Here is a 20,910-nt window from a genome sequence, read left to right as displayed (position 1 = left end):
TCACAGTAATTTCTCACTAGCAGCATTGATCTCTGATTTGGACCGTGTTTCTAAACTTAAACTTCTGAGAATGAATATAAAGACCCGGATGTTTCGTGAAAATAATCTTTTTTTCTTAACTCCAGTCCTGCAGAAGTATGGAAGCAGAATCTGTATTATTAATCATTATACCAGTACTACCTACCTTCCTAGCTAAATGTTCAATCAACACTCGGCCCTCTGATTATTTTTAGCGTATTATCAAGCATCAATGAAATATAAACAACAAAATCAAAAAACAAAAACCAAATTTTCCACATAGGCCCTAAAATGTACTAAATAATATAAAGGATCAAAGCTGCCATTCATAGAAAAAGCTTTATTATACTTGGAATGTTAAGGTTTTAGGGGGTTTTTGAGGGTTCATAGGTAATTTTTTACAGTCCTTTCCTGTCAACGCGGCTGTAGGTTTTCTCTGTACTTCCTCATTTCAAACTATTATTCCTCTGCCTAGTTCTTGATGTTGGCCTATCTTCTTTACTTGTCTTTCTTTTCAGAGGAGCTCTATAGGATTAAGCAATAGGATTCACCAAAGCAGACTCAGGCCCAGCTGAGCTTATGCTAGGGATGGGAATTTGACTTAGTCTCACAGTTCTAATTTTTTTTTTTAAAGCGAAACTAAACTCCTTTCTTTAGAAAGCAGGTAAGAATAATATTGTGGAGCCTTCTTTAGAACTCAGAGATTGGTGCAAAAAAAAGGACATAAGCTCTGTTTTTCTCTTTGTGTTGGAGTTTGCCTTTAATTTGGAGCATTTGATTTCAAAGCTGATGTACTCTACAGCTACAGGAACAGTGACTGAATACTTGTGAGAGCTGAAATTCACATTTAGAAATAAATCTCTCTCTCAGTGGGTTCCCAGACACACTCCCCACAGATGAGGGAGTATTTTTACCATTTGTTTGCTGGCCTGCTCCATGGCTGACAGACTGGGTACAATTCAGTGTAGCAATGAGAGAGAGATGCTGATGACTGGACTCCTGTGGGTCTCACAGGGATGTGCTTCCCTTTAAAGAACTGTAAATACTTCTAATCATTGCCCAACTGCATTAATTCTACTTTAAATAAAGGTTTGATACAGATTGGAAAAATGAAATTACTGGGGGGCCACAGGGCACAAAGCAAGCAATCTTCAAACATCAGAAACCTGTGGGATTCACTTTGCAGTAATATGATAGATGACTTGACTAGACATGCTGTTTCCTATTTTCTACTTTCATTTTTCAGACCAGATTGCACTTAACCACAAAACCATCGTGTGTCCTATGATCGATGTCATTGACCACAACCACTTTGGCTACGAGGCGCAGGCGGGGGATGCCATGCGAGGAGCTTTTGACTGGGAAATGTACTACAAAAGAATCCCGATTCCTCCAGAGCTCCAGAGAGCTGATCCCAGCGACCCCTTTGAGTAAGTAGCAATAAAGGAGAGAGTGGGAACATAAAGAAGGGCAAGCAAGAAGTGTAACTGTAGCAGAATCCAAGCCCAGACATTTCCATGTAGGCCACTTTCTGCTCATGAAAGGTAATAGCAGAAAACATCTGAAAACTAGGAAAAAGAGCAAGGCAATGATTTGTAGAATTCAGAAGCTGTGCATGGAAACACAACCTGGCTCAGTGACTGTACATAAGAGACAGGCACATGCTTGTAGTTAAGTATTGGCATCAGAGAAGTGATTGCAATGGCAGGAATTCTTTTTATTTCACAGAAACTTTATTTAATGTTTTATTTGCTGGAGATTGATGCAATATATGCACCAGCAGTTGAGTCCACATTACACCAGTAGATGCTTTGTTTATAACTGGTGATATGGCTGCTGTATATGCAGTGCTGTAACTTAAACACAGAGCTGTCAAACCTGAACACTGTCAAGATGATTTGTAAATAGTTTTAGATAAGACAGCCTCTGATCCCAGTATTGTAGAGATCAGCTCATTCACAGAAATTATCTTCCTTCTTTTCACAAAGATACATCCTTTTTTCTTATCTTTTCTTATAATTATTCTTATGTAAGGATCAGCTTGGATTAATCCTTATCAAAAGGGAAAGGACAGAGAGACAGACATGGTTCTAATGTGGGAAAGTCCCCAGGTCTCTCACACAGGCACATCCCAGCAGGGCTGCCAGTAGGGCAGGCTCTGACATTCGTTAGCCCTGGCTGAACCTCCACACTGTAGGTTATGGCAGTTTGAAACCTCAGCGTTCTCCCCTTCCCAAAGCAAAACCTGGGAACAATAGCAGCAGAAGAACTCTGACCCTAATATCCTGGGAATGACCACCAGGGAAGAGTAGGTAACTGCGATATTTGTGGGCTCATTTTCATTTTTCTACTTGTTCCTTTTTACTTATCTCCATTCAGGCCCTTGAGTCTTCATCTTGCATTAGCATAAGTGCCAATGAAGTACTTTACATCAGGTGCCAATGTGACCACTTGTCACTGATTGGGTGGGAGATTCAGGCAAGCCCTGCTTTAGTCGCTGGCAAAGAACTAGTATAGATTAGGAGTCAATGTAATCTACTGCCAAAATAACAACAGTGTACAGAGTGCTTTCACTTAGCTCCCAGGAGGGTAACCTTAAGGTAGGCATCCCAGCTTTGGAGAGAAAGCCCCACAGATTTCCAGGGAGTATGCAGAAGATTTCTGCTTTGTGAAAGTTTGATGTAGCTTTTATAGTTTGTAAAGTGAACTGTTAGTCAGAAATTCCATCTTCCTTTCTAGATCTCACTTCCACAGCAAGATATCTATTGACAGCTGGAAACATTACTTTCATGGCGTCAAAAAAAAGTCACTGCAAAACAAGCTGTCTTGACTGAGTTATTTCACCAATCAGCAAGCCCTCGTGAATGGCAAGATGCCCTGAGTTCACCAGCTAACAAGACACAGATAAGCTCTTCTGAGGGGCCAGATGCCCTGCTACACCATTCCACAACACAGACGCAGCTAGTACAATCACATAATACTCCAGAGCTGCTAGATCTTCAATTGCTCTAAGCCTTCTTGGTCCTTTGAGCAGTTGTAGTTTCTTGGCACTTACTGAAAGTAACCTTTGTATAATTTGGTTCAGCATTCAAAGTTTGTGTAAGTAAAACTTCTCTATTGCCAGCGTAGCCGCAGGGTTGTTTGTCAGTTGTTTCACATTTGCTATTTGTAGTTTGCATCTTGTAGAATCTTGTTGTGAAGACAAGAGAGGACTAAAGAGGAATCTCTCATAGGAAAGTTCCTAGAAAGACAAGGTTTTGTGCAGTACAGAATAGATGTGGCGGCTTTGCATGAACTGCTGTTCCACTCAGCATGGCAGCAGTTGATACCCACCTTACCCTGCCAGCATGAGACACAGGAAGATAAATGGCTTCTCAAGGAACAAGATATAGTACAGTGCAGCCTATAAATCTCTTGTAATCTGAGTACTTGTCAGGTGGAAAGACCTCCCTGTTCTTACACAAATCAGTGAGAGTCTTCCTTTGTTTTCCCCATAACAGGATGCACATCAGAGCGATGCTGCTGGGAAAGCAGCACTGCTCAAGGAATCATCTTGTCTGTCCCCACACATGCCAGCAGGACTGAAGGCTGGCTGAGCTAGGACAATATGCTTGCTTAAAAGTACCCTCTGCCTAAAATGGCAAATGGGAATAGATATGTTTTAAATAATCAGTATGAATTTTGCTTAGGGGAAAGATTATCTTCTAATTCAAAGTCAGTACTGCTTCTCTCCTATGGCCTTCTCTGCTGAGACCTCAAGTTTTTAATACTTGCTTACAACAAATACAGTAAATATTGCAAACCATTTTACCTCTCAGTAACTTAATTGACCAAGACAGCTTCTGTGAAATAAAAGATACAGAACAGTTTTCCTTTAGTTACATATGCACTAAAACTAGAAATTGCTTCAGCCAGCACCATAATTATTATGCTACTATTTTGTAAGCAGTAGGGATTTTTTTTTAATTTAGGTTAAATATTTTACTGTTGGTATCGTAATAGTTTTATTTCTTACTAGCAGAGTCAGATCTGAGATGATCCCTAATGAACTGGAAAATTGCCAGCATTTTTAGTAAAACACCAGCAAATAGTGGATACATGATCCAAAAAGTGTGCTGATGAGTTTTTCCCTTCACTTAAAATGCCAACACAGTATATGTGTGAAGCAGAAAAGGTCACATCAGCCTAAGAAATAATGTACATAAAACCAGATCAAACTACATAAGACCTAAGAGCAGTTGTTGTATTATCTGCATGGTACATTTGCTTTCCATCTGCACATGATCAAAGTCCTGCTGCAGCACACACCAGCAGCGTGTTTGCAGCTGACACAACCAGCTGAAATGTTGGCAGGTAGGCTCTTGGTATGACAGGAGCACGAGTCTCACTGAGCTCCAATGCCAGCTCAGCTAGTGCTCTGGAATTAATCTTTTCCCACATTTTAATTTTTTTTAATAGTATTCCAGTGTGGTCAGTTTTGACCAGGTGCTCTCCCATTAGACACCATCTATCTCAACATGGTCTTACAGTTCAAAATCCTTCTTGTGAATAAGAGATATTCTCATCCATTTGTGGTGTGAGTGTAGTCTTGATTTATTGTTCCCATGCCTGCAGTGCAACTTGGAGCAGCATCCCCATCCTTTGCTGTGACAGAACTTGGAGCTTCACTGCAGCTCTCAGCTTTTTCTGATGTACACTCTCACCCATTCTCAGGCCCTCTGCAGTTGTTCACAACAAGTAGCTTTACACCAAGATTTGGCTTGATGTTTATGGCTTTAAGACTGTAAAACACTCTCAAAATCTTCCAGATTGAAATTCAGGTACAGATGATGTACTAGCACCAACTGGGGAGTCATATGACAAATTTGTAACTGCACTCAGATCAGGCAGCATTCATGCACAAATTTTATCAGTTTGGTTTACATATAGTTTGTCATTGGCCATGCCAAATTTCCCATAGGTTTCACTGAACCGAACTACAGCCATTTAAAATGTATTTTCAGTCAAAGCTCCCATATGAATTATTGGATATTTTTCTATGCTCACTGCAGCGTAGAGGAAAGCTTAACAACTATTCCATAAATGGATCTCATGTAGCTTTTAAGATTAGCGAGTTTTTTGAAATATCTGTGTGACTATTTTTCAGGATATATTGAATCCTTCTAGGCATGGAAGCTGGATTTCTCCTCTAATAAGGTTGCCTCCTCATCCAGACACTGTGAACTCCTTGATTTGCTTTTTTCATGTGCCACAGAAACAAGAGGGGTTTTACATTGCATTTAACTGATCTGTCCCGTTGCAGATCATCATAGTGACTGTAGCAATTTTTGTCTTGCAATTTGTGTACAACTACCTGAATATACTCTGAAGAGTGCTTCATGCTGTTTTCCTCTGCTGCACCTGGGGTTGTGCAAGCAACTCAAATTGCTGTTCTGATGCATGGTGGGAAATTGTCAGAAAGTTGTGGAATCATGATTATGTCATGATGATGCTCACTGTCTTGATCCCAGGAGCAGTGATCATTCAGCAGAATTGGAGATCACTTGGAACATTTTATTGTACTCTATAAGCAGGGAGGACCAGAGATGTTTATCTGCTTTGTGGCAAGGGTCATCTTGGCTTATCATCTCCTGCTGGTTTGTTCCTCTGTCTCAGCAGAGGTTTGACAGCTTGCCCTTACAGGACACTTAGGTTTGGGACATAAGAGCATGCTCCTCTGTGGCTGTTCCTTTCCATGGTGCAGGGGCTCTGGTCTCCAGCAGAGTTTGCCTAACCCAAGCAATCGCCACTTAAACTAATGGGATAACCTTGTTACTGTAATGGACTGTGATATACAGCATGTCAGTTTATATGATTAAATAGCCTGTCTGAGTTAAAAGCTCTGTGGAAGTTCAAAGTGGAGGTTTGATATGCTCAGGCCTGCTGGGGATGACTGCTCTTTATTTCCTGGTAGCATTTATGTTATATCAATTCATGGTATCACATGCCTGATCTGAAAACTGGCATCTGTTTCATGCCAGCTGCAACATACTTTTAACCAGACAAGAAAACATCATTTCAACGCAAAAAAACTATTTGGAAGGGGCTGCAGAGCTCCTTGGAGCAGTTTTATGGTGGTGTAACTTTATGATGCAGGAAGGAGAGAAAGGTGCAGGTGAGACCTAACAACATTGCTATTGAATTGCAACTCAAGATGGAAAATTTAACCAATGAGAGGCGTGTTGTGCTATTTACTGGATGCCAAGATTCCTAGCACCTGTCTGAGAAAGTTAGAAGTGTTTTAGTGTGTGGTCACTCCCTACTCTCCAGAAGTTCTCTGCCTTCCAGTGTAGAACTGTGATCTCCAGACCTCCCTGAAGGGAGACAGAGCTGAAGAGACATGGAACTCTAGCAAAGGACTAGGACAGCAGTTTTGCAAATACTGGGCTATTCAAGCAAGTAGAAACAACTTTGTAATATCTGACATTTTAGTTCCTATACTCAGTTTCCTATCTATAATATAGAAATAGAATCACTCCACTATCACAAGGCTCTCACAGTAATAGGAGCCACTTATGTTTAATGGATGTACTTTTGGGTAAAATTTTGGACATGCTCAAGAGATAAAATTGGGTGATCAGTACATTTTTCCTTTCCCTTGCATCACAGGCTCACAACCTTGAATGTAATTTATGACCCTAATGTAGCTAGTTGTGTGTAAAGATTGGAGGGTTGCTTGATGTATTCTGTTGAATTGTGTACCTAAAATCACATTATTATTTTGCAAACTGTCATCCGGATGCTCTTTTTTTTGAATTTGATATACTCTTAGAAATACTCTTTTTCTGCAGCTCCTTACCTTCAGTATTTAAATACATAGTTTTTATAACGTGTTCATGCAAAGAAAGCCTTTGCTAAGACTATATTTCAAATCTGACAAGTACTTTTACAATTTTATTATAGTTTTCTGAAGTTCAGAAAATGCTTTGGACAATGATTTCTGTTCTTTAGCTCCCAGAGCTTTATAGCCTATGTCTTTTATGGCTGACTTCTGCCTATAAACATATTCATAAAACCTCTCACAACCAGAAACAATCATCTATTTTTCTAAAGCCTGAGTATAATCTACTGGTAAAGGGATTATTCTACAGCAAAGCAGTCTCCAACTAGTGCTAGTTTGTGTAAGTTACAGTCTTGATTTATTGTTTTGACAAGCTGTGGTCTGTAAAAGACTGCTAGTGGAGATAACCATAGTGGATATAAAAATAGCTTTTACAAACGGTCATCTACCCGTCTCAGAATTTTTTTTAATGAGAGATATTGACGCTAACACGGAATTTGTGGGTATGCGTATGCTCATATTGAATCATTTTCTCCTGCCTTTGATAGGATTTCAGTGTAGAGGTACTGTGCAACCAGTAGATTTTCTCAGAGGACCAGTACAGAGGAGGGTACTCTACAGAGTGTGTGACTGTCAGAATGAAAAAAAAATCAAGGATAAAATGCTGCTGGTGGTTTAGTTTTCATTTTCAGTCAAGGAAATCAATCACTAATCAAGTTCGTCCTGCTAGTTGAATTGGGTAGATTCAGATTTGATACACAACCTTTCACTTAAATGGTCATTGTGGCTCATGCCAGCCAAGACAGAGTACTAATTTTTTTCCTAATACCTATACTCATATTTCCAATTTTCTTTAATACTTGGGGCATCATATTTAGCATAAAAATATAAACATCTTGAGTATAATCCTTCTAGAGCTGTTAGCCTGCTACTTCACATAAGTATCAACTTTGGAGCTTGACAGTCTATATGCCCATATGCTGGGGCAGATTCACAGAATGGGTCATGAATACTACCAGTAATTAGAAAATTAAGTAGCTTCTGGGCATGATTTTAATACATCTTTACATTAAAAAGACTAGGATGGTGGCCAAGAACAGGACAGAGCTATGTTTCTCGGTGCATACAGGTGGGCTATTTAAAACTATCACCATACTGTTGATACAGATGGCTTCAATTTCTAAATTATAAAATCATGTCTGAACAGTTTTCCATAAAGAAAAATAAGTCACATTTTTTAAGCAATTCTTTCTATTCTTACTTAAATGTTTAAAGCCATTTTTCTCTAGAACTTTCATGCAGAATTTGGTGACACCTATTGATTCTAAAAAAAAGAAAACCAACACCCTTTTCTTACGTTTTATAGTGTTTATCAGCATCAATTTGGGAGCAACCTCTGCATCCACTTGGTTGTTGTGATTTATTTAAAGAATGATCTGCTGCTGTTGAAAATCTCAATCTAGTGCTGCAGTTGCTTCCAACAGAAGAAAGCACAAAGCCTGAACCAATTAATTTTATGGGACCGCTCTGTGCCAAACCACTTTCAAATGTGTCCATTGATGCAAGTTCCATACATGTTCATTGGTCCAGGTTTATTAATGTTCTTTAGCATCTGTTCAGGGTGGGATGTGTGTGTCATTTACCCCTTGCTCTGTGAGGTCTGCAGGAGCTCCACAGTATCACAGTGCTTTCCTCCAATGCCCATGTTGTTTTTTTTTCAGACGCAGTGATCAACTAAGCATGACATACAAGCATCCTCACTTGCCAATGTATACCATCTGATTTTTTTTTTACTCTGCATGGAATAATTCCACCTGTCCAGCTATCTTGGTGTAGCCCTGAGGTAATGAGATATTTCTGGCTTCCATTCTGAAAAACATAGGCTGTCAATGCAGTGTGTGCTGGAAGCCTGAAAAAAGGGGAGATAGGAAAGAAATTTGTATATAGCCAGTCTTTCAGTACTATTCTTAAAATATCCAATCAGAAATTTTCCTGCTGCTGCTTTAACCCCTTCAAATTTGTAATCACTTACACTGCACAGTGGGAGCAGAGCTTATAAGTACTTGAGGACTCATGTCAGATAAGTTCATCGTTCATTTTCAAGTAAATTATATTCTTTCCTTCAGCCTCTCTTAATAAATAATGTTTTCTAGATCTCCAATGATTATCTTTGCTCCTCTGCAGACTGTTTCCATCCTAAGAGCATACAGCACCAGCCAAAGTCTTACCACTGCCTGGTGGAATAGAGGGGTGACTTTGCCTCTGTCAGAGACTATGTTCCGGTTTACATTTCCTTGACAGTATTGATTCATGCCAAGCTTGTGCTCTGGTGTAACCTCCACATCATTTTCTGCAGAACTGGTATCTAGCCAAATATTCATCATCCTCCTCTTGTAATTCTGATTTTACATGTGTAAAGGCAAGGCATTTATATTCATATCTATTTCAAGTGCCATGTCCAAAAGAGTGATCTGTCTTCATTATTTATAGATCAGTGTGATATTTTGTATCTGCACATTTGGAAATTTATCTTTTTTTCCTTTCTTTACTTCACTTTTTCAATTTGCTCCAATTTGCTAAGATTTTAAAATTCTGCTTAAACCTCCAGTTGTTTACAGCCTGTTGCAGTGTTACTTGAGCTTTACTTGAGTTTTGTGCAAATGGCAAATTCTGTTCTAAATCCTGATTATAATACTGTCTGTTTGGTCCATGCCAGAAATCGAGACATGCAGAGTCCCTGGCTTTCCAACAATCCATTTTCTCAGCCAGAAATGCAGCCTGTTCCACACTGTGGCCATTGAAAATTTGTCAGCTTCCTGCTAAGCAAACCTTTATAAAATGGTACCAGAGAATTCCTTCACATCCTGTAGACAACATCTGATTTACAGCACAATAGCAGCTTGCTCTTCAGATCCATTTCCAGCCTTGAGGTCAAGGCTAGGACTCCATGGACGCATGTTCCAATCTGATCCAGTTATGCACAAAGCCCTCCACTCCGTGGAGCTGCTGAATTGCAGCTTTTAATGCAACATTGAACTGGATCACATACAGGACAATGTCTGCAGAAGATCTCAAGACAATTTCCATTTTGATTTTGGATTATAGGATATCAGCAGGTTTTGCATCTCTGTGACATTAGTTATGTCCCTTCCATATTTCTGAAGTTTTTAACCCTGGCAGTTTATCTGCGAATCTTGTTATTTATCTCAGACTTGAATGAGAAAAGTGAAAACATATTTTGTTTACAGTCTTAGGAGAGTTCAGTATAGGTATTGACCTGATGAGAACCTTATTCCGAATTATCCCCAGACAAACAAGCATCTGTTTCATTTTCATGTAAGTAACCAAGATATCATTATTCTAGCTGGAAGACAAGTTTTTGTCGAGAGTCAAAGGTAAATGCCTCCTCCGACCTGTGAAGTGAAAATTATGATAAACACACTGAAATTTGCTGTGTTAGTTTATTTAGAAAATGCTATGCATGTCTCTTGGTAGACCAGGAAAAAATGAGAATCAAAGGAGTTGACATCAGTTCTTTGATAAACTGCCAAGACAGTATCCTTTGTCAGGGAACAAGATTCTTGTATAAACTTTACTCATTTCAAAATGTACCCCTTTTGTTTGTGAGAAAACAGCACAGAAATATCTCTTCAAGTGAATTATTTGGAAAATAAACCCGTGATGTTTTCTGTTCTTAAGATGGTGCATCAGTGTGATTTTGAGTGCTGGAGAGGCACTGTAGGCATGAAATTACAGAAGTCCATTTGCCCCCTACAGAGAATGAGATGCCTGCAAGGAAAGAGGAGATCCCATGCCCTGCACTCTCCTTGTTCTCCAGCAGAAAGTTTAGCTGATGCTGCAGAACTTCCCTGGCTTTTTCGTGCTAGGGCAAATAGCCACTCTGTTTTCCCAGGAGTGTGAATGACGTGTGGACATGCAGTGAACTGGTAGTGGGGAGATGGTGATAAGTCAGGAAGAGCACAGCGGGAGAACAGTAACAATAATTTTCCTTTTCAAAGCACTGCAAACATGCAAAGGACCTCTCAAAATACCCAGGGAAAAAGTAAACAGCAGGGAAGAAAGTAGTTTGGAGGAGTGTTTTCAGACCGCTGCCTGGGGAGCACAGGGCAGGGGTTTTGAAGAGATTCCCAGAGGACCCTGAAGGAGAACAAACCCTAAGCTCTCAGTCCACAGAAAATGTTTTAAGTCCCCAGCTCTTTGCTTTGCAGTAGGTTTTAATGCCTAGCCTGTCCTTCAGTGATTTTTTTTTTTTTTGACAGAATGACAGTTTAAACAGCAAAACTGTTCAAAGCACAATCTTTGTTCCTGGCTTGTTCAAAGGGCACTCAGGGAAGACAAATAGTCCTTTGTCAGTCATATATGTGTAATTAGTCGATACAGCTTAATCATATGGGCCCTGTTATTTCCAGGGGTGCTTTCATTTGACCTTAAACCAAACAACATAACAAAAACAAAGGAATTATTATAAATGTTGAATATAAACTATATTGCATTAATTTTTACACTTACCTTACTGCATTTGCTTGCATTTACGTTTCTCTTACATAGGGATATTATTATTCTACAGAAGAGTGATGTTAAGAGATGTGATTGTTTTTTGTAAATCACAAGGTATTATTGCTATTGCAACCAATTACCAGTATGAGTTCCTATAATGGTAAGTTAATAGATTAATAAATTTTTAATGCCAAGACAGAGTATTGTGACTGTCTTAATGGAAGTGGTAATACTTTAAAAACATTTGTATATGTACCAGAAGGCAATAACATGCTCGTAATTTCTGTAGGCATGAAGGGACTCAAAACTTATCAAAATGTATGTATTGGAATGCCTGAGACTATGTTTTTTTACACTGCCATGTTTTTTTAATGTGGTATAGCAGAATACCGGTCCAGTTTATAAAAATGCTTGAATTTACATATTTGTGTGTTAGAAATTATTTTTGCCTTATTACTTTCACTAATTGTTTGTTGGAAATGAAAGTTTCCTAAGCTCTGCAGGCACAGCTGGCCCTAGGCTGTAAGACAAGGAAGGCTGATAGACAGGCTTTAACTGCAGACAGATTTCATCTGTCTCATCTAATACTTATTAAGAAATCTAACCTCGGTTAAGTTGTATTACACAAACCTTCAATTGTATCAAGGACTGCCAAATAGTTGTTTTCTGCTTTTACTGGACTTACATCTCCACCTACTGGCTGATTCAACAAAGTCCCTTTAAAATATTCGTTTAAATGAAATCAAAGTAGTGGTTTTGCCTGTTAAAGCTTTTCTTATTAATTTATAGACACATTTTTCAGGTGAGGTTTGTTCGAAGTTGCTTGGCCACCTATAATATATGAACTATATAATGAAGCCACTGATTTTAAATTTGTTGACCTATGCGTATTAGCTTTGGTCTTAATAATGAAAATATGACAGAATTTTTAAATCAGGAAAAGATATCTATCTGTCTATCTATCTATCTGTCTATCTATCTATCTGTCTGTCTATCTATCTATCTATCATCTATCTGTCTATCTATCTATCTGTCGATCTATCTATCTATCTTTCAGTGGGAATGCAGGAGTACATCCAATAGCCAAGTACACAGTATACCTATACAAAGTTATTCCTGTATAACTCAATAAAGATTAATAGCATAAGAAGAATTATAGCAGCAGAGAAATAATTTGTTAGAAGAAGAACAGAAAAATGTCTTGTAGCAGACCACTCTTGACTCATGAGTGATTATCAGTATCAGATGACCCATTGGGTGATTATCAGTATTATTGCTGCATCCAGAAGGAAAAAAAATCATAATGCCAGTTTAGGATTTAGCAAAAAGAACAAGCTGAAATTTGGTAACAAAAAGTTCAAAGAAAAGGTGGACTGACAGTGAGAATTTCTTTCAGAACAATGTCATCCATTGGTAGCAGTAGAGGAAGAGAACAGCTATTTGTAGAAGCTGATGACCATAGATAAGCATGACTCTCCACTGTGATAACAGCTGTGAAAAGGACAAATGCAGTCCTGAAACTTATTTTGCACATAGTCTTTGGCCCTGGTTACAAAATATTTCCAAATCCCAGCTGACCTTACTCCTTTTCCTCCCAAGTCTGGATATCTCCTTGCACCCTCAGGTTGGTTCTGTCTGTTCTTCTCTTGTCCTTGAGATGCTACAACTTCACCCGCATTTCTGGAGGGAGAAGGCGAGAACATTGAACAAAGAGAAAATTAGAGCACAGGGTGTTCTTTCGTATCTTAGTTTTCTCCAAAGATTTTGCTTTCTCATTCTTTATGATGGGGCATTCACCTGTTAAAGCTGATGTCATGTCCTGTCTACCACCACTTTAAAACTTTTTGACTGGCATTTCTACTTTATTTCTGTTAAATTAGCAAGTTTCTGGCTTCAGAATGCTTCCTACTAAAAATACAGTGGTAAAATCTTAACTATTGTGAGGAACCTTAAGTACACAATCTGCCTAGTGGTCATATAAAGAATAAATACAGTACAGTGCATGGTGAAACTAGAAATCTGCTGCTTGGGCTGAGTAATAGTAATTCACACACACCCCATTAATTTTATGGAGGTCAGTTTAGATCTAGATACCACATCAGGGGCATCTAGAAAAAAGTCATATGAGCCACTTAGAATTAAATATCTTTTTCTGCAGAAGTTTGTGTTAAGCAGTGCTAGAATTCAGATGCTAAACGATGTAGGTTTCTTTTCAATTTGTTTTTTTTTTCTTTGAGCAATTTCTTCAAATACTTACACGAATAACTCAAAAGAGGAGCATGCCCTGAATATAAAAGTAGCTATTACCCAGCTGGAACAGAAATATTCCAAAAATGTGGAAGATAACTGAAAGAAAATTGAAAAGCACCTTGCTTTGTATCTGACAACAATAGGCACCAGCAGAAACCTTGAGACAATCTCTGTAGTTCTCAACGTATCTGATGTTTGAATGCTTTCATTTGACTAAAATGGAAGGATTAATTATGACACTTAAATGAATTTGTGAGTTTCTGTATGTTTTAATGACTTTGTGTGAATTCTGTATGTTTGAATGAATTTGTATGAATTTTTTGTTTCTGTATGTTTAAATGAATTTGTGTTTCTGCGTGACATTACAGACATAAGAAATAAAAAAAATACCCCAAAAGAAGGGGTAAAAGCAGAAAGATGTGGAGTTCAACCCACAAAGCCAGAGCACCAGCAGGACTAGAGGGTTTCCTGCAACTTGACAGCAGCAGAGATGATGCCTCAGTTCTCTGAAAATGCTGGTCATTCTGGAAATTAATTGAACATACCAAAGCAGTCTGTTTAAAAATATTTGATCTGCCAGATGATTCCTGGTCTGTTGCTAAAGAGAGCTCACATCCTGTTTCAGTATTTAGTTCCTTGGCCTTTTGCAGCCTCTTTTCATAAAAGACCAGCTCCATATTCCTCTGGTGGTTCTGGCACAGCTCTAAGTTTATTTTCACCTCTCCATTTTGAAAAGTGCAGGCCAGATTTGTATGCGTCATACTGCATGCAATTCTCAGCACCTGAGCTATATCTGCTGGAAAGATCTTTACTAATAGATCTTAAAGTTGTGTTTGACCTTTCCAGAGCTTATCTGTTTCTTGTTTCTTCCATCCCTGAGCAATCCGACCTTGTGTATCTCAGATACCTGGGGCAGCTATTCTTGCAAATATTCAATTGATCCAGTTGTTGCTCTGACAAAGTAAAGGGCTCAAGGTGTATGGAAGAGCAGCAAGATGAGATGTACTTGAAAGATTTCCTGAGAACTTTGATGTCACTTTTCCAATACTTGAATCCATTTTCATTCAATAAGCATTGTCCTTTTTTTTTTCACTTCCATTTCTAATGAAGCCTGAAATTAACATAACTTTTTAGTTTCCTTTCTTATTTGCAACAACATCATTGATACTTGTAGCATAGCACTAGGAATAGTTATTGTATAGCTAGAGGCAGAAGTTAAAAGTATTTTGGATCCTGTATGTTGGGAAGAGGAGTGTTCTGAGTTATTTGGTCTATCCCAATATAACTAACACTTAACATCTCTACATTTAAGCTACAGTTTGTCTGGGGGAAAGGTAGTCCATGTAAATCTTAGTTAAAACCTATTTTGAACTCCTCGGTGTCATGACCTTACCTTAACAGAGATCCTCTGCTATTAAAAAGCTGATATAAATGCTTTTGTAAATGTAAAAGCTGATGTAAGTTAAAAAAAAAAATTAGTGTCTGTTAATAATTACATTGGACAATTCTGCCTTTCTGAGCCTTTTTGTCTCTCTCTGAGTTTTGTCCTGTAAGTGTAATGTTAACGCTGTACACATCCTGCCAGAGATATAATAGTAATGGGAAAAGTAAACTTAGGGGTCCATAATCCATTTTTCAAAGTTAGGTAATTGAGTCTGAAGAATGCAGTGTTTTGGAGAGTCTCTTGTTGGGACACAGAAGATCTGCAGATGAGAACAATAGCTGGAGCAGTAGAGGCTCATCACAGTGCCAGGGGCAGGGCTGGTCACTGACATGCTGTCAGATTTGTTAGCTGAAACAGATCCTTGGGGATTTTCATTACAGCTTTCCTTTCTGCACATTGATATTCCTCATTTCTGAATTATTCAGCATTGCTGCTGCTTAGCCAGAGAGTGTCTCTGGAGCATAATTAGCTAAGCAATGGATAAAAACAGGAAAAAAGAAATGTCCCAATTATATATTCATTGTTTTGTGAGTACTTGAATAGCAGTTTAAAATACCAGCTATAGTTCACAGAAACTTGCAAGCCAGGGCTGGAAAACTCTGGAAAAGATACCCTAGCCTCAGTCAAATTAATACCAAAACTCCTATGTTATGAAACAGGGCAAAAGTTAAACCTTTCAAGACACGTAAAAACAGACAGACACAAACTAATGCTGATATATGACCTATCCTACATCTACCTCATTTTTAAGAGAAACAGAAGGACAGTCCCTTTCTCCATGTTCTAAATACTTTGGTTGTTCTTTTTCCATTCCTTACCTTTTTTGGAAATTGAAATTAGTTTTGTTTTTACCAAGATAATAATGAGGATCTTTGGCTAGTGTTTGATCTACTGCTCTTACTGCTGGAGATGTGTTTTGCAAAAAAAGGAATGATATTTCAGGATTGGGAGCTTGGTACATTTTTGATAAGTGTCTAGGTGCTTTAATGTTTTTCTCATGGTCATTCAGAGTATTCCCATTTGGTTTCCCTTCAATAAAAATAGGCTGCTTTAGTTTGAAGAGTGCTGTTTTTCTTGGCAATGATTGGGATTCTCTAATCCATGGCAGAAGTTACTGTGAGTGTGCAGAATATGTAACTTCTGTCTGTGCCATAACTGATGGAAGAAAGAAGTTTTCCTGCTGGTCCTTGGTCAGTGCCAAGTGACACACTTTGGTTTTTCCCTTGGAACACAGATGTTTGTGTCAGGTGGCTGTTGGCTAAAATGAACCCATGAAAGTCTCTGAAAAAACAATGTACACACTTCTTGGGATGGAAACAACATTTTAAGAAATGAAATGAGAAAATTATTTTTTTAATTCCATGTGCTCTTAATTAAAAGAAAATTACTTCTTGTTTCTTTGACCTTTCACAAGGAGCTTTTAAAGAGGGTCTTTCTTAAAAGCTTTTATTTGCATCACAAGTTTGAGTGTTATGAAAGTATCCTACTGAAGCAGAAAGATATTAATACTGGATTTTATAGATGAAGTACAGAACAAGTGACTTACTGTAGAGCCTAAAAAACAGGAGTATCCACACAGGACACTGTTGAGGCCAAAATTTGCTGTCACATCTTAGGCCTTCTTCCCCCATTTTCTCCAGTTGTTAACTTTCTTTATAACTTACTTAATTTAAATTAACTAGTTAATTAGCTCTTTGGCAGAAGTAATTTTTAAAAATCAAGCATTTCCTAAAACATTTTGGACATATAGTTGTCATGTGTATAAATTTAAGTAAATAACACAAAAATAAACATCACAAATATTTAATGGCAACTAGAATCTCTTTCTCTTGGTCTTCAGCTGATGGATACAGAGTTATATTATCTTAAAAACAGGGGGAAAATACATTTCAGCTGTCCATTTATGGGCCTTTTAGGAAAGCAAATGGCCAACAGGATATTTACACTGAAGCAAGGAGAAAGAGCATCATCATACCAGGTGACTCGGCTGACTGGTTACAACAAAAACAGTTCAAATATAGAACTTCTGATCCATGAAGATAAATTTCAAACTGTTATTAATGAAATAATTTTAAGTGGAAAAGCTGCTCAGAGAAAAGTGCATGCAAATATTTTATAAGCCTAAGAAATAAGCTTATTTTTACAAGAAAAGTGTTTTGAATTTGAGATTTGTGAATGTAAATGTCAGTGTTATTGCAAATAAATGAGAAGAATCAGAAAAACTGGCATAAAGTCAAATGTTTTGTTAGAGTTCTTATGTTTTATCATTGGCAGATGTAAGCTTGATGCCTGAGTAAAATATCCTGCAGGACAGACTTTAAGCCAAATTAGCCAGCCATCCATATTAGTTACCTGCAGGAGTGATGTCAGAGTTGGCTCCAGGCACACTCCAGCTGGTGCTCTCCAAATGAAATACTGAGTGTCATCAATCTGCATGCTCCTTGCAGACACACTTTTCTGCCCTCAAGGTAGGGTTACCACACTCTGATAGCAACCACAACAAGCAGAGGAGGTGAGCCAGAGAAAAGTCGTTTGAGATGAAGGTTGTGTTCTCTGTGGATTCCCCAGATTCTTCCAGAACTGGAGTGATTGTGTGACTCTGATTTCAAGCACTCAGAAACCTGTAGATGTGGGGCATCATTACAGGTGTCAATGATTCTGGTGGGAAGAGGTGGGCGTGTTCTTCTGGGTCTCAGGAGCAGCCTAAATTTCAGCATGCTCTCAGGAGCTCTCTGCCATGTACAGCAGATGCAGGGATTACCCTAGTGATTTGTAAATGTGATCTGGTGTGAGGAGGAGGATTTGTGTGGTGTGCGAGGTTATATATGCTTGCTGAGAAGTTTTGGGACAGTCAACAGAGGTTTATTGACTCACTCTGGATGAGGGAAGAAGAGAAAAGTAAAGGATGCTAGTAGATACTATAGAGTACTTAATCTGTGTTTAAACCACCTAATTCAGGAGTGGTTATGGTGGCATTGGGTTAACGGTTAGACTAGGTGATCATGAGGGGCTCTTCCAATCTTGATGATTCTGTGATTTTTTAATCATGAAGAAGTACGTAAGGCTTTCTTTGATCCTGAATCAAAAATTTGTAAAAAAATACTAAATAATGTACTTCAAGTTACCTAAAATGTAATAAAAAATATTAATACAGGCTTGACAGGGAGTGACCCTGTCACAGAACTGTAATTTCCTTCTTTGGCGGGGGATGTGGTGCCATGGAGCACAGGGCTAAAATGAGCTCCCTGCCACCAGGTGGAAGAGAGGACACCCCTGCTGTGGGACAGTCTGTCACACTGGTGGCCTGGTGCTGCCTCCTGTGCTTTACAACACCCACCTCCAGGAGCATGTAAACTGAACAAAACCCACTGCACTCAGGAAAATTGTCTTCTTTTCTAGTGCTTGAGTGAATTCAGCATTGAGGAAGATAAAGCTGTTGTTCTGTGGGGATAAGACCACACATCTGCAGGCTGTAGCAGGGACGGTTAGAGGAGTGAGCAGGGAGTCCTCTCCCTTTGGGAGCAGCATGACATTAGATACCTTAAGCAATATTAGGAACTTGGCTATTTAGAAGAATAGGGAGGCAGTCATTGTGACGTCCATTCCAAGGCTTTTGGTGTTGCCATTATTGCTTTCTCCTAAAGCTGGTACAGCGTGGATACACCTTTGTCATCTTTATTTTTCCTCAGGTGACCATGACAGGCTGAGAAGTTGCTGCCAAAGAGTAGCTCTGAATGGTTTGATGTTAAACTGTGAGATTGTCTCAAATATTGGTGCCGGTCCCTGGGGGAAATGGCTCTACAGAACCACACATCCTGGTTGAGTGTCTTCATTAATTATGTGAATTACAAATTCAGGGGCTTACTGATCTTTGAGAAGATAGTCAAAATGCAGTGTTGTTTGGTCCTGGCAAATGGAAGAAATAATTAGAAGGAACTAATGTGAAATTCAGCACTAAAAAGCAAAGCATGCTACTGCTGAGGAGAAATTTAAAGCAAGAATGCAAATAGCTAGTTAGCACACAACAGGAAAGGATGAAGGTGTTATACTGTTAAATAAAGTTCCATTTTCATTGTGTGATGTGTTAACATCCATAAAAGTTGCAGGTAGATATTCCAGTTTGTGTATCTGTCATGGACACATTGCCATGTCCAGATTTGGCTATCGTATCTGGGGACCATGGAATAGTCATTTGGAGACTCCAGATGAGCTTCAGAACAGAGAGGACTGAGAGAGGGAGGACATTGTGTCTTTCTGATATGGAAAAAAGTAATTAAAAAGAGGATAGTGTTGAGTTGTTCCAGTGGAGACTGGGGCAGGTTTTTCACAGTTGTAGCATTGTTCCACTTTTGTTTATTTACTGAAGTTTGCATCAGGCAAAGGCAGTCTGTGACGTGATCAAGGAGAAAACTTTGGTTGAAGTTCATCAGCTCTTAATATTTTACAGAGGCTTGTATAAAACTTCAGTGGCAGTGGTGGTTTACTTGTGTACAGTTAATTTTTTTGCTATGAAAATTGCTTTTCCACAGACAAAGAAAAGTGCTTAGTGATTTGCTGAACTCTCCAGCTCAGTCAAGGGATTTAATTTAGTAACTGAGATGGAGGGAGGAGTATTTTTAATTCACTGATGTTCTTCATTTATGTGTTTGTTTCCTAAGAGGGAAACATAATAATGAAACCTTTTGTGATAAAGTCAGTTTGCAAGGCTTACAATAACAGGCAATGTTTAACTTGAAAAGATTTTATTTTAAGATTTATAATACTGTAAAGCAATTCACAGAAAAATGCAAACAATATATTCAAAGTTAACATTTGGGGCATGTGTGAAATAATATTTCAAAAAATTGTTTTAACTGTTGGCTCCTATATAATAGCACTAAAAATGTATTATAGGTCAGTATAAAGGCTCAGCTAGAGTGGTTTAGTGACTGGGGAACGACTTTCTAATGTATCAGTTTCTGAACAAACATCTTTTTTGCAAGAATTGATATTTCAGAGGATTATTTACATCAGCAGAGAAACCATGCACTTCCTGAAAATGGATTATTTCTGTGTTCTACTACTTACTGCAATAGATCGTGTGCTGACTTCTTATTAGAAAATATATTTAAAAGATCTTACATTAGTCTCCACCTAGAGTACAAATTAGCTGTGCTTCTTCAGTAGAACTGTAGCTGGGATACTGAACTCAAAATCTTTCATGCGAGGAAAAAAATGTTCTTGATTATATTCCTTTCTCTGAAAGAGGAACTTTTTATTACATACATTATTTGTCAAGAATATGACACATATTTCTTGCTGCATACTTGGCTGTTGGCTTTTGTCTTGGTAATGAAATACATACACACATGCTCTGAATGGATCATGACAGTGGAGTGAACTTCATTATTCCACAGAGAGGTGAAGGAATATTGGCTCGCTTGTGTGGTGTTCATCATGTGGACACCATTGCTCATGGCAACAGGAGTTTGTGGAGAATGACATTATTCATTTGGAGTTTTGCCTGGCAGCGGTCTCTATTGTTAGTGCAGAGCAAATAATGTGATGATTTTGAAGGATCTGAAGGGATGCATGCATGGATCTTGTGCTCACATCTGCTGTGAAATTTCAGTTGTTCAATTTACTGAAACAAAAATAGGAAGATTTTTTTGTCTCCTAATTTTCTTCTTAGTCATCACTTCAGATGGCACCTGTCTGTAATTAGTCTGTCCTACAGCAGACAGGGTGTGTCTTTGAAAACCCCAAACAGATGGTGCATCTCCTGCATCCATTTCTCTCTGATTTGTTAAATCCCCCAGAAAGTGAAATCAAGTCTCAAGGTGAATCCCTCCTGTGTGATGCAGGAAGAGGAAGGTTGCTT

The 20,910-nt window shown here is 38.5% G+C and overlaps 1 protein-coding gene across 1 annotated transcript in view; it reads left to right on the top strand.

Moving 5' to 3' along the window:
* The window catches only part of GALNTL6 (polypeptide N-acetylgalactosaminyltransferase like 6), a 273,134-nt gene that overhangs the window by 198,925 nt on the left and 53,299 nt on the right, over positions 1 to 20,910 (top strand). The window contains exon 5 of the mRNA XM_031066187.1: positions 1,265 to 1,448. Coding sequence (XP_030922047.1) covers positions 1,265 to 1,448 — 184 coding nt within the window. The remainder of the gene's footprint in view (positions 1 to 1,264; positions 1,449 to 20,910) is intronic.

Source organism: Geospiza fortis, unplaced genomic scaffold (assembly GCF_000277835.1).
Source record: "Geospiza fortis unplaced genomic scaffold, GeoFor_1.0 scaffold40, whole genome shotgun sequence".
Lineage (NCBI taxonomy): Eukaryota > Metazoa > Chordata > Aves > Passeriformes > Thraupidae > Geospiza > Geospiza fortis.
The sequence above is the reverse complement of the archived record's forward strand: the minus strand, read 5'-3'. Positions and strand labels throughout refer to the sequence as shown.